We start from the raw sequence: 13,342 nt of genomic DNA, 5'->3' as shown, positions 1-13,342 counted from the left end.
GATCAGTGCTTAAATTCTAAGCAATCTGACTAGATTGCTTAGAAGTTAAGCACGGATCTTTCCGTGTGTATCCCCTACAGCGATAGCGATGCGCGGTCCCGCACATCACTATCGCCATGCTAGACTGACCTGCATGCAGGCACAATCTAGCACATCGCTCATTTCACCTGCTGGGTGAAATGAGCGGCCCACCCCCCCTCGCTCAGCACACAACGCGCTGTGCTCAGCGGGGGGAGAGATGTGTGCTGAGCGGTCACTGATAGATCACTCAGCACACATCTCTGGGGAAATCTCCCCGTCAGTACTGGCCTTAACTGAATAAAAGCGAGCACTCAAGTTAAGTGCATGAATGCGGTATAAAGAGTATTTGTGTCCAACCCCATTTTCTTTCAGTGGTCTCTAAATGTGTGTGTATAATCCATATATATATATATATATATATATATATATATAAATACAAAAGCCCTCACTCACTGACTGACTGACTGACTGATCACTAATTCTCTTACTTCCCTATATGTTAGGAAGCTGAAATTTAACATAGGTATTCTTCAGGTAGGAAAAAGGAAAACGATATAATTACAATTTTACTTAATAAACCTCCCCTGACGGGATGAAAAGGGGTTGACATAATGACATCATTACTGATGTGTGGCTTGCGTTGCATGAGCGATAACGCCAAAACGGACAATCGGATCCAAAGTTGGATTGTAACTCTGGTGTGTAGAATTTAATAAACTACAAAAAATTATCCTGTTACCTTTTACCGTATCTGCTAGGGTGCTCCTCAGGTAACGCCAAGAACCATGGATTAATATTTACTTACATTAAGACGTCTCAAATGTAAATTTCTATAGATTTACCAAATTTTTAACACTCAAGTATATGTACAACCGTGAAACTCAAACTCCCGTATGAATAATGGGTGAAACAGCTAGTACATATATATAAAAATATAAGAAAACGTGAAAAGGGGCATCATAGCGTGGGCTTTACCTGGGATCAATTTTGTAATGTCCCTTCCCCATAAAGCATTGCACCTTATGTCCCTGTTGGAAAAATTATGGGATAGGGGGTGATGGTGGGGCACCAAATTTTCTTTCTGGCTCAGAACACCGAAAAGTGTAATTACAGCTCTATAGCCATGGAGCATGAGCAGTGGTTTTTAGGTTGGAAAATTCTATGTTTGTGGCTGGCTGTTAACTAATGCTAATGTTAGTTGTACATTCATAATACTTGGCAATTCACACCAGTAGGCATTTGCAGATGATAGTTGCCAAATATTTCTGCTGTCAGGGTTATCACTGGTGTTACCTGGGGCTACTGGGCAAAAGCTATTAAAATCAGAAGATTGTGCTTACCTGCCATCTCATGGTTCAGAAGGTTGTGCTTACCTGCCATCTCGTGGTTCAGAAGGTTGTGCTTACCTGCCATCTCGTGGTTCAGAAGGTTGTGCTTACCTGCCATCTCGTGGTTCAGAAGGTTGTGCTTACCTGCCATCTCGTGGTTCAGAAGGTTGTGCTTACCTGCCATCTCGTGGTTCAAAAGATTGTGCTTACCTGCCATCTCGTGGTTCAGAAGGTTGTGCTTACCTGCCATCTTGTGGTTCAGAAGGTTGTGCTTACCTGCCATCTCGTGGTTCAGAAGGTTGTGCTTACCTGCCATCTCGTGGTTCAGAAGGTTGTGCTTACCTGCCATCTCGTGGTTCAGAAGGTTGTGCTTACCTGCCATCTCGTGGTTCAGAAGATTGTGCTTACCTGCCATCTCGTGGTTCAGAAGATTGTCTTACCTGCCATCTCGTGGTTCAGAAGATTGTGCTTACCTGCCATCTCGTGGTTCAGAAGGTTGTGCTTACCTGCCACCTCGTGGTTCAGAAGATTGTGCTTACCTGCCATCTTGTTCAGGAGTGGGAAGGTAATGGGTGAAGAGAGCAGAAGCGATGATGTGATTTGCCCTCCCACAATGGTCATGTCCAACTTGCCTTTGGGTGTCTCCCAGAAGCAGAAGATTAAATTCATATTGAATTTTCTTACACTACACCTTGGCAAAGGTATATTAGGCTAACTTGCCTTTAAGTGACTCTGAGCCACACGCATTATTGCACAAAACATATCTGACAACACTGCCAATCCCATCTAGTCCATTCAATCATGGATTTTGGGAGACTTACCATATGTAATTATAAAGCTTATTCTGAAAGACATCCACTAGCACCTGGGAGGACAGTACATAGGATGTATGTAGTATGTACAGTAGGAGGCATCACTGCAAATTCAGCCCTGTGCATAGTTGAAGACAGTTAAATTGTGAGCTGCTTACAGGCAGGAACCATTGGCAAGATAAATGGGATTTTAGTTAGAATGCCTGCAATCAAAACTCTGTAGACCAGGTGCTAAATTTACTAAACAGTGGGTTTTCAAAGCTGTCTGGATTTCAGCCGTTTTGTCCGTGAGTGTTAAATGGCGATAATATTGAATACAAAGTTACTAATATTAATATTACCATTTTAAATTCAGCTGGTAAAACTGCTGAAATATGGAAGCTTTTAAAACCCTGCCACACAGTGAATATAGGGGGTTACTTTACTCAGAGTGGATCGTAAACCAAAAAAGTAAGCACTTGGGCAAAACCATGTTGCACTGCTGGTGTGGAAGAAGTAACATGTGCAGAGAGATTTATATTTGGGTGGGTTATATTGTTTCTATTCATGGTACAGTAAACACTGGCAATTTAAATTTCAGTTTGAACACACCCTACCCAAATCTAACTCTCTGTGCACATATTTGTTTGCCCAATTGCAAACTTTTTTGGTTTGCTAAAACTGTGAATAACCTCCATAGTCCCGAGTCTCCTATGTAGATGACATAGCATTTATTTTATATTTTTTAATGCGTTGCTAATTTTTCCTTAACCCGATATACTGTATATCTCTTTGTTCTAGCACTTCTCTGTTTTCCAATGTACAGTATGTTTAAATAAAAAAAAAAAAATGTGGGATTGCGTAGCAAAGTAGACAAAATCAAGGATGGCTTAATAAAAATTCTGTGGATTTCAGTGAAATAGAGACATTCCATTTTTTCCTGAAGTCCCTCTCCATCTAACCAACTTATTTATCAGTTAGAAAATGACCCCCCTTTCTTTATGCAAAACATAAAATCAACTTATACAGAATCACAAATGTAGAAAAGTTACTCTAATGGGCCCTACACACTTGGCGATAACGATGATCGATATGAATGATATTGTTCAAAGATGAATGATAGATTGTTCATATCGGTCAGTGTGTATGCATCAACGATGAACGATATGCGGCCCCGCGATCGTTCATTGTTGATCTATCCTCATTTATATGTGCAAGTAATTTTGGATAATATAGATGCATGTACTCTCATATCGTCCAAATTATCCATCGATATCATCCACTGTGTTGGCAAAAATCATTGGAAAAAATTGACTATTGATAATATCGTTAGTCGATAAAATCGCTAACATCGCCCAGTGTGTAGGGACTTTAAATCTAAATTCAGAAAAGCTCATCTGAGGCGGCTCCATCGCAGGAGTGCACTCCCGGCGTGTCTAGGAGATCCATCCGTCAGTTCTGAGCATCTCCTTTGGAGACTTTCTCCCATTCTAGTGAATGGAATGTGTCTCCTACACAGGTGCGCGTGCCCAGCCAGAGACACTCTCGCACAGACGGAGCCACGACTAGCACGGCTCTGTCTATACACAAATGTTAATATTGGTCTCATAAATAACTCTGGTCATGTATTAAAGACCCTTTCAGTAGATGATGCAAAATATGTAGAACCTTTATTTCAAGAATGCATGTGAACAAATATGAATTATCATTCATTGTAAGTCATTGTGCCATACCACATCTTCTAATATAGTGAGGAGGGAAAAACTGTAGATTATGAAAAACTTACTGGGCTATATTTTCAAAGTGGCGGCTTTTATAAGCATCAGCTTCTAGGGGGTTTTATGTGAAAAATGGCACTCACATTAAATGTACAGCATGCAGGGCTTTACATTTTCACCTGAAACACGCCAAAGAGCTGTTGCTTATACAAATCGCCACTTTGTAAATACAGCCCAATATCTCATACATTGTCTTCTTGTCTCATACAGATCTGGACATACTTTTTGGAATACACTTTAGGCAAGCCATGGATCCAACTCAGAACGTAAAACACTGAATTACTGGGACAGCACTGCCAATTATATTGGGATGTTTTTTGGGGGTGGTTTCAGCTGTATTCCAGCTATAGGAATTCTTTTTAATTAGAGATGAGCGGGTTCGGTTTTACTCGGATTTACTCGGTTCTCAAAACGGCATCTTATTGGCTCACGGATGTCTCGTGTTTTGGATAGCCAATAAGATGTAGTTTTGAGAACCGAGTAAATCCGAGTAAAACCGGGTAAAACCCGAACCCGCTCATCTCTATTTTTAATTCGTTGTTGGTGTTTTTACAGCACAAATACATTTGTAACTATATTTCTTCTACTGGTAAACATAGGAAAATAGTTTGCTTTGCTTACACAATTAAATGTATCTAATTCTCCACAAAAAAAAAAAAAACGTCCCTCTCCTATTTTATTAAATCATGGACTGCCCACATTCCCCTTAGTGGGTGACAGAGAGGTTTAATTATTCAGTGTATTAATTCATTAAATGACTTCATCCAATTTGGTCACTAATTGACCCCAACATTACAGCGCATAAAATATATTTGAAATGCAATTTACATATTACAAAAATATAAAATGACTAGATACAATATAGAACATCAGTATCCCGCTGCATAATAACACACAGAGCTTATTTCAGCCACTCTCAGTAGGAAAGTAAAGCAGGCTAGATCCTTATTTAGCAGTTATGATGGCTTTTCCAATGTTGTCTCCTTTCAGCATCCCGATAAATGCAGAGGGCATGTTGTCAAAGCCCCTGGTGATGTGCTCATGGTACTTAAGCTTCCCCTGTGAAAAAACAATGAACTCAATATTAACTATTGCGGTGTCAACATGACAGCTTATATATATTATCAGTGGTGCTGAGAGAAGGGGGTACAGATTACCCAGGCTCGGGCATGCCAGGGGGCCCAGGCCAGAGTACACCAGTAGCCTTTTTTTTTGGAGGGGTGTAATTTTTTTTCTTTATTATAAATCAGTGGGCGTGCGAGCGACATGTCGCTCCATTGAGAGGAGGGCTGTATGTATGTGTCACCTGGCTGTTTGTCACTTGTCGTGGATGTCCCTCACAGCCACTTCCAGTCGTAGTGCCACTTCTGGGATCTCATGAGATGATGACATCATCGTCTCGTGAGTCAATTTTTGCAGTCAGCACTAGCAGCAAGTACTGTACATCCAGCAGGTTAGAAGCTCCACCTGCAGTTTTACTATCACTTTCACCCCTGTGACAGTAGCTCCATGCAAGCTGAGCAACAGCTTCATGCGGCGAGACTGTAATCTCTCTGTCCACGCCTGCCCGGGGCTACGGTTTGAGTTGCGGCAGTGATAGATACCCGGTGTTGGGGGAAGCATGGCCACTAAGGAGAGCAAGGGGGCCCAGCTCAGCAACAAACCATCCCTTCTGTTTGGCACCCCCCTGCAAACGATAAATTTGCACCCTCCCTCCCATGTAATAAAGGGACAGCGCACTTCGAAACATGCAAATGGGTGTGGTCTCACATGGAAGGGGCAGGGCCAGACAATAGTTCAAATTACACCACACAGTAGCAAAATCATATTCACATTTCAAAACACATAGTGTCCCTGATTCATATTACGCCACATAGTAGTTTCCATTATTCACGTTATAAAACAATGTAGTACCCCTTATTCACATTAAATCACACAATAGTGCCCCCTGGTCACGTTACACTACACAGCAGTACCCTTTATACACGTCACGCTATACATTAGTACCCCTTATACACTATGCCCACAGTAGTGTCCATTCAGAGGCGCCACCGGGTATGGTGACACCTGGTATGCACTCTGCATTACTCCCCCCGCACCGGATGCATGACCGCTCGAAAAGGGTCGTGGCCTAATAGAAGGGGTGTGTGGCCTCATTGAGATATTCATTGCATCACTCCAAGGGCGTGTCCAGCATCCCCATAGATGCTGGCTGCCCCCGGAGACTGGTCTATGTGTGTGCCAGCTCTAAATGTGTGAGAGGAGTTGAGTGCTGCAGGAGAATATCACCCAGCTCCTGTCACTGCAAAAGAGCGGGCACTTTGGTGTCACTCCTTCCGAGGGTGACACCCAGGTGACACCTGACTTGTTACGCCACTGTGTACCTTATACACATAACGCCCACAGCAGTAGCGGCCCTTACACATACCATTTACAGTAGTAGTGCAACACATAATGCCCATAGTAGTAGTGCCCCTTACACTAATGTCCACAGTAGTAGTGCCACACATAATAGCCACAGTAGTAGTATCACATCTCTAGTAGTAACGCCTCTTATACATATGCCCGCAGGAGGGCGGGGAGAGAGGGTGGAGTGTGGTACATCCACGGGAGATCAGCGCTGGGTGAATTGGTGACTGAAGAGCCACTTCATGCTGCTTGTGCTGCTGCCGTCATACAGATGCAGGCAGAGGGAAGGTGAGAGGAGGGAGACAGGTAGCTGACGCCGGAAGCGATGTGCTTCAAGTTGCCAGCACCGCTACTTGTCATACAGTTTGACAGCCGCAGCCATCTCAATCCTGCTTCTGCTAAAAATCGCATGTGAAGAGCCACACAGAAAGGTAAAATACGCCATGTGTACGCCGTCTTTCACCTCTGGATTTAGGTTTCTTGAAAATGTTGGAGGATAGCCTCAGGGGGCTATTCCAAATAAAATGAATGAGGGTCTGTTGAACTCTAATTAAGAGGATAACCGGGACTTCCACTAGAAGATTGGAAAAGATATATGGGGGAGATATACTAAACCTTGGAGAGTGATAAAGTGGAGAGAGATAAAGTACCAGCCAATCAACTACTGTTATGTTACAGGCATACTTTAGTTCATCTGCACCGTAGACATTTGGGGAGAATGTTAATTTGTACTGTTTGCAGCTACAATCCTGCCTGGGATGCATTTAATTTGCCGGCTGTCTGGGTGCCGCCAGATGAAATCCCGGTGCAACAGGACTATTCCCACTTGCTGCTGTCCACGACACCCATAGAGTGGGAATAGATCCTGTGGCGAACGCAGCGTGCCACCAATCTCGCAGTGTGGAGAGTGCAGCGAGCATGCAAGGGGACTCTTTGCACTTGCACTCCTGCCGGCATTCTGGCGGGCGGGATGCCGCTGTCGGGATATTGACAGCAGGCATCCCGTCCACCAGTAAATCATACTGAACCCTCCTGCCTAGCCACATGTTGTTTCCAGGTGTTTCCAGGAAGTTACTGTAGATCAGCTTGCAGCTTGGAAAACAGTTGGGGCAAGTTTTCTGAAAAAGTAGCTTGTAGTGAAATGCCAAGAAGTTCCCCATTTTTTTGTTTGCCAAGTAAAGTTTTAAAGGTTTCAATGTCCTGAGTATAATAAACAGTATAGCCCAGGGGTTCCCAAACTGTGTGCCGTGGCTCCCTGGGGTGCCTCAGGACACTTGCCGGGGTGCCCTGGGTTGGTGGTCCAGGACCAATTCAAATTATTCATGGTCAATATAATAGGAAAAACCAGTGCTGGTGGCTGCCAGTCATAAAATATGTGGCCAAACAGAAGCAAATCTTGTCCCTCACCACACAACTGACCCTAAGGATGACATATAAACGCGATCTACTTAATGTAATATTTCTTTCTAAATTTCTCAATAAGAAATTTTTGGCTTAGGAGTGCCGTGAAAAATATTCTGATATTCGGGGGCGCCGTGATTCAAAAAAGTTTGGAAACCACTGGTTTAGCCCGATATATATGAAAACTGGCAGTTAGTGTTCGACACATAGATGTTGGAGCCCAATCTGACATGTGGTGCAAAGACCAGAGTAAAAATCAGGTGCAACAAAGGCCAGCCATGTTTGTTGCAATTAAAAATAGTCACCTTTTCAGAGGGGATATTATTTAATAGGATTCATGTGAAGAATTAGCAATAAAGACCGAGGTAAAATTTAATAAGACCTAAGAGTAAGTGTCGTAATCCCAAGAGATACTGTGTAATGCTTTCTCAGAATCAAAAAAAGGATAATAACTGAGGATTTCCCATAGTTTATATGTATTAAAACTATAGTATGCCTCATATTGTCCCTCACCTGACACCATGGTATTCCATTTGTATTTTAATATTGCCACCATTCAACTTGCATACACCAAAATGTTCGGGGCACAAACAAATGTGATACCTGAGCTCTCCGATTACTGGTTCTTTTATATTATTTTCAAATGACGAAGGCAAAGAACACTTACCTCAACAACCCATTGCAGAAGTTTTTCCAGACCCTCATTGTATCTGTTCAGCCAACGCTGCACTATAAATCCTTCCATTCGCAGCTCTTGGAAAAGTAAAGGGATCTGGACATATTCTCCTGCAGTAAAAGAACGATATATTAGTGATGATTTCTCCATGACGTCTCAAATAGAATACACCATCTTTGATGAACAATTTTAACTTAAGAAAGAGGGGACTAAATGTGATAAGGTGTCCTGTGGCCCATGGTTAAATAACTATTTTGTAATGGTAAAAAGGAGTACAAAACAAATATTAGTTAAAAAAAATAAAAATGAAAATTGCCAGTTTTATGAATATACATCTTGGTCCAGGAGTCCCTTTTGTGGAAAATGCCTTTATGTCAACCTGAAAACTATATGTGGGACACTGTGTGTGGAGATGCTGGATAATCAAAAGATGAAAGGATGCAAAGCTGCTGAAAACACATTTTTATTTATGGAATACTGACAGCGAGCTAATAAAATGGCCACCAGGTAATTTCCAGGGCAAGGGTCATGAGCCAGCAGCTAGAATAGCTTTATCAACATCTATATCATCTCAGGTGTGGAATAGTACAGTATGCCAGAATAAAACAAAAAGAAAAATATACATGCAAATACATGTCAAAACGAAGGTTCACACCAGGTTTTGTAACTTGGCACTAGGCATGGAAATCCTGCCAAATTTATAAAATAAAGAATAAGGCTAATTAGGAAGATTCCTCCTGGGAATTATCTACAAAAGGTATTTCTCGAATTTTTGCACAGCAACTATCAGGTCCGAACTGCGCATGTGCCAGCACCGCAGTGCACCGGCGCATGCCAGACAGCTGAAGGCTGTCTCTGCACTGCAACCGCCTCTGCCTGATTGACAGGCAGAGGTGGTCGCTGGGTGGGAGGAGGCGGGCCGGCGACATATGGCCGCCTTTAGGTGGCGCAGTCCGGGCAACGTGTGCCTAGACCGTTGGGGGGTGGGCCGCGGCGGCTGCGTGTGACCTCACGCAGCCACTGTGACCCAAGCAGCAATGAGTAGCTTCCTGCTAGCGCACAGAAGCTGCGCTGGTGCAGAGTTACTCTTCCAGTACGAAAGCATCGCCGCTGTGCAATGCTTTTGTACTTGTACGACGGGGTAGGGCTTGACATGCGGGCGGACCTGTGCTGGGCGTCCCCCCGCATGTCAGGGAAGCTGATCGTAGATGTGCTAAATTTAGCACATCTACGATCAGGTCTACATCACCCCCATTGTCTGTTAGGGCACTGGGCACATCTTGTTCCAAGTGTGGTCAGAGTTTGCACTTAGTCATGGGAATCACCATGCGGATGTGGCTGGATAAAAAAAGGTCAAACACATCTCTGGAATACTTTTCTAACAGAAGCTTTGCTGTCCAGACTCCTTTCTCAGCTAAGACATTAGACTGCAGCTACCTTGGGCTGTTGGTGTTGTGGGTAATATCCCTTTGAGATACACACAATGCGAACTCTGCACTCATAAATTGAATGGCATTGTCAGTGAATAGTTGTTGAGGAATGCCATGCACTCAAGAGTGCCTTTTCATTGTATTAATTATAGCTGTACTGGTAATGTCAGCAGCCATGATATGGTGGCTTCAACACCAAGATGACCCTGGGTGGCTGAAAAATGTTGAAGTCAGTGGAGAATGAGAAACCACTTACCATGAAGGAGCACCCCGTCAGAAATAGTCAGTTCATCATGCATGGCAAAAAAATGGGCAGATGTCCTGGCAGAGGGCCCAATTCAGTATGTGTTGCAAAAGTGCTACAATCGCTATTTGGCAACTTTAGCACTTCTACACATGCATGCATGCCACTGCGTGCATGTGTGAGGACTTAAACTGTGACTGCAGACTAAGTCTTGTTGGGGGCAGTGAAGGGGCGGTGACGGGCGTCAACGCTTTGTTTTGTGGACGTTGATGCACCGTTTGGACAGCGTGGTCCGGACAAAGCAGGTGTGTCCGGACTGTTTGTGTGGCGAGCTGCGGCGGCTGCATGATGTAAATCTGGGTTTTCTATTCTTCTAACAGAAAAAAACATTGCTAGAAGTGACAGTGTTCAAAATCATACACTTGATATAACCTATTACCTTTTCTAGGGACTGAATCATTGTACAGAGAAATAGCTCCACAAACAGCGATCCTGCCATATTTTCTCATCTGATGCAAAGCCACTTCTGAAAAATATCCCCCAACCTACACACAGAAAAATACAAATAATTTGGTTTAATTTCAGTTTTCTACATCTTTATTGCCAATAACATCTACAATGTAGGCCGAATTGATGACTGAAGTTTATATAGCATCCACTAGTTTATACACTACTTTTAGCATGGTTTACTTTAAGGAAATCATGAACAAAGTGAATTTATTACCATCAAATATCAGAAAATCTTAGCACATAGTTATCTCTCTGCATGTGGTTCATTTCATGCTATTGGTTGGTGGCATGATGTCATTAGTATTTCCCTATTGTTGGTACTATAGTGTGATGTCATACTATTAGCTCTCCAAATGTTGGCTCATTGTCAGTTAAAGCTTAAATGGTTACTTTGTATATCTTTTATTATTAATAGGACTGAACATACATTAAAGTTTGAGAATTTTAAAACATTCAGAGCAACTGTAGAATCATTTTGAAACCATCTTTACTCCCTGGAAAAAAATACTGTAGAATTTTTTTTAAAACAATATACAGTATCCTAGTACAGAGGAAATTACATTGAGATAGTAAATGAGGATGCAGAGTTAGACAACATAAAAAGCCATTCTACAACCGTATTTTCATGCATTAATAGTTATGTTTCAATTATACTAACTTACATTCTCAAAGAAGCAATCATAACCCTCTGGAGATGCCTTCTTCAAGGCTTCTTCTAAGGAGCTTACTGTCTTGTAGTTGAAAGCTTCATCAAAACCAATTTCTTTCAAATATTCCACTTTGTCATCTGAGCCTGCAGAGCCAACCACCTTACAACCCTGAGAGATGAAAAGGCTATTAGTAGAACTACACACCACTGTATCAAATACTACAGTAGATATATATAGTATATACCAGTGGTACCCAAACGTGGTCCTCAATGCACCCTAAAGATAAGGCTGCTTGTGTACAGTGGTCCATCTCACTATACAGCTGTGTCGCCCTCCATACCTGTTGCTAGTGGCTAGTGTGACCATGAAGAGGTCCCACCAGATGGTGCATGCAGGGGAGATTTCAAGGACCCAGAAACCCACCTGATCGACTGAATATTTTTTTTCAGAGACAGCTATGTGTGTGTGCATATATATATATATATATATATATATGTAAATACATATATATATATATGTGTGTGTATGTATGTATATATATATATGTATATATATATATAAATATATATATATATATATATATATATATATATGTACGGTAATCACCCCCCCAATCCGCCCAGCGGTAAATCCTGCATATGCACCTGCCACCAATGCTTGCCCTTAGCAGGGCCCTATTACCTCATCCCCACATTGGTTTATACAGCACACCAGCAGCAGCCTTTGTTGTATGTTTCTTCAAAGACTATGACAGCTCCTGTGCATAATCAGCAAGCAGAGTATCATATTAAGACAGGGGCAAACTTAGGATTTTTAGGGGGGGGTCCACATATGAAAGAGAGAGGGAGAGAGAGAAGTAGACAGAGATCACATATATGGAAACCTCCAACCCACTGCGTGTATATGTAAGCAGGGCTGGACTGCCCATCTGGCGCTTCTGGCAAATGCCAAATGGGCGGGTCCTGTTACACAGAGAGCTGGGAAAGCCTCTCTGGTGTGGCCGCTCCCCCACCCCTCCACCCGTCTCCATGGAAATGGAGGTGTGCCATGAGTCCACGCCCCCCTGACTCGCGGCATGGCCTCGTGTGCCATGTTGTGCCAGCCCACTCATATCCATTTAAATGGGGGCATGCCGCAAGTCCAAGCCCCCTGACTCACGGCATCCCCCCCCCCACGGTAGTGTCCGTGTGCCACGCGCACATGCCAGGGCCATGTCCCTGTGTGTAAGAGATATATATTGTACATTCAGAGCCAAGGAGACATGGGGAGGGGGGGAGAGACATAGAGAGACACAGACATCAGGAGAAAGGGGGGCATGGGGAGGGAGAGAGAGAGACATGGGAAAGGAGAGAGACAGGGACAGAGAGAGAGAGAGAGACAGTTATGGAGAGAGTGTGACATGGGTATGGAGAGACAGACATGGAGAGAGTGACATGTGGAGGGAAAGACAGACATAGAGTTAGACAAAGGGAGAGAGAAAGATAGACATGGAGAGAGAGACATGGGCAGGGAGAAATCCACAGGTAGGGAGCAGACATGAAGAGAGAGAGACATGGGGAGGCAGAGACACATGGAGAGAGAGACAGTGACAGACATGCATAGAGAGAGACGGGCATAAGACATGGGGTGGGAGAGAGAGACTGACAAGAGAAGGGACCCAGAGAGAGGGACACATGGAGAGAGAGAGACACAGACACTGGGAGAGAGACAGATATGAAGAGACAGACACTGGGAGGGAGAGACAGATGTGGAAATGAAGAGAGAGTGACATAGGGAGGGAGCGAGAGAAGGGTCTCAGAGAGAGGGACACATATATAGAGAGAGAGACACTGGGAGAGAGATAGAGGAGACAGACACAGGGAGAGAGATGGAGAAAGAGAGACACAGGGAGAGAGAGAGAGACATGGAGAGACAGACACAGTGAGTGACAGACAGACATGCAGAGAGAGAAAAATAGAAATGAAGAGAGAGTGGAGGGGATGGGGAGGAAGAGAGAGACTGACATAAGAAGGGGTTCGGAGAGAGATACAGAGAGAGAGAGAGAGACACTCAGGGAGAGCAGACACAGGGTGAGAGAGACACAGGGAAAGAGATTCCCATGTTT

General features: G+C 43.4%; 1 protein-coding gene across 1 annotated transcript in view; it reads right to left on the bottom strand.

The window, feature by feature from the left end:
- Window positions 1-3,788: 3,788 nt before the first annotated feature.
- Window positions 3,789-13,342, bottom strand: part of LOC134899942 (prostaglandin reductase 1-like) — a 147,667-nt gene continuing 138,113 nt past the window's right edge. Inside the window, exons 7-10 of the mRNA XM_063914210.1 lie at window positions 11,251-11,406; window positions 10,518-10,623; window positions 8,396-8,514; window positions 3,789-4,977 (exon numbers count right to left, since the gene is read on the bottom strand). Of these exons, the coding sequence (XP_063770280.1) occupies window positions 4,864-4,977; window positions 8,396-8,514; window positions 10,518-10,623; window positions 11,251-11,406 (495 nt within the window). The 3' untranslated portion in view covers window positions 3,789-4,863. The remainder of the gene's footprint in view (window positions 4,978-8,395; window positions 8,515-10,517; window positions 10,624-11,250; window positions 11,407-13,342) is intronic.

This window comes from Pseudophryne corroboree, chromosome 1 (genome assembly GCF_028390025.1).
Source record: "Pseudophryne corroboree isolate aPseCor3 chromosome 1, aPseCor3.hap2, whole genome shotgun sequence".
In the NCBI taxonomy this organism is placed as follows: domain Eukaryota; kingdom Metazoa; phylum Chordata; class Amphibia; order Anura; family Myobatrachidae; genus Pseudophryne; species Pseudophryne corroboree.
This window is presented reverse-complemented; position numbering and strand designations above follow the sequence as displayed.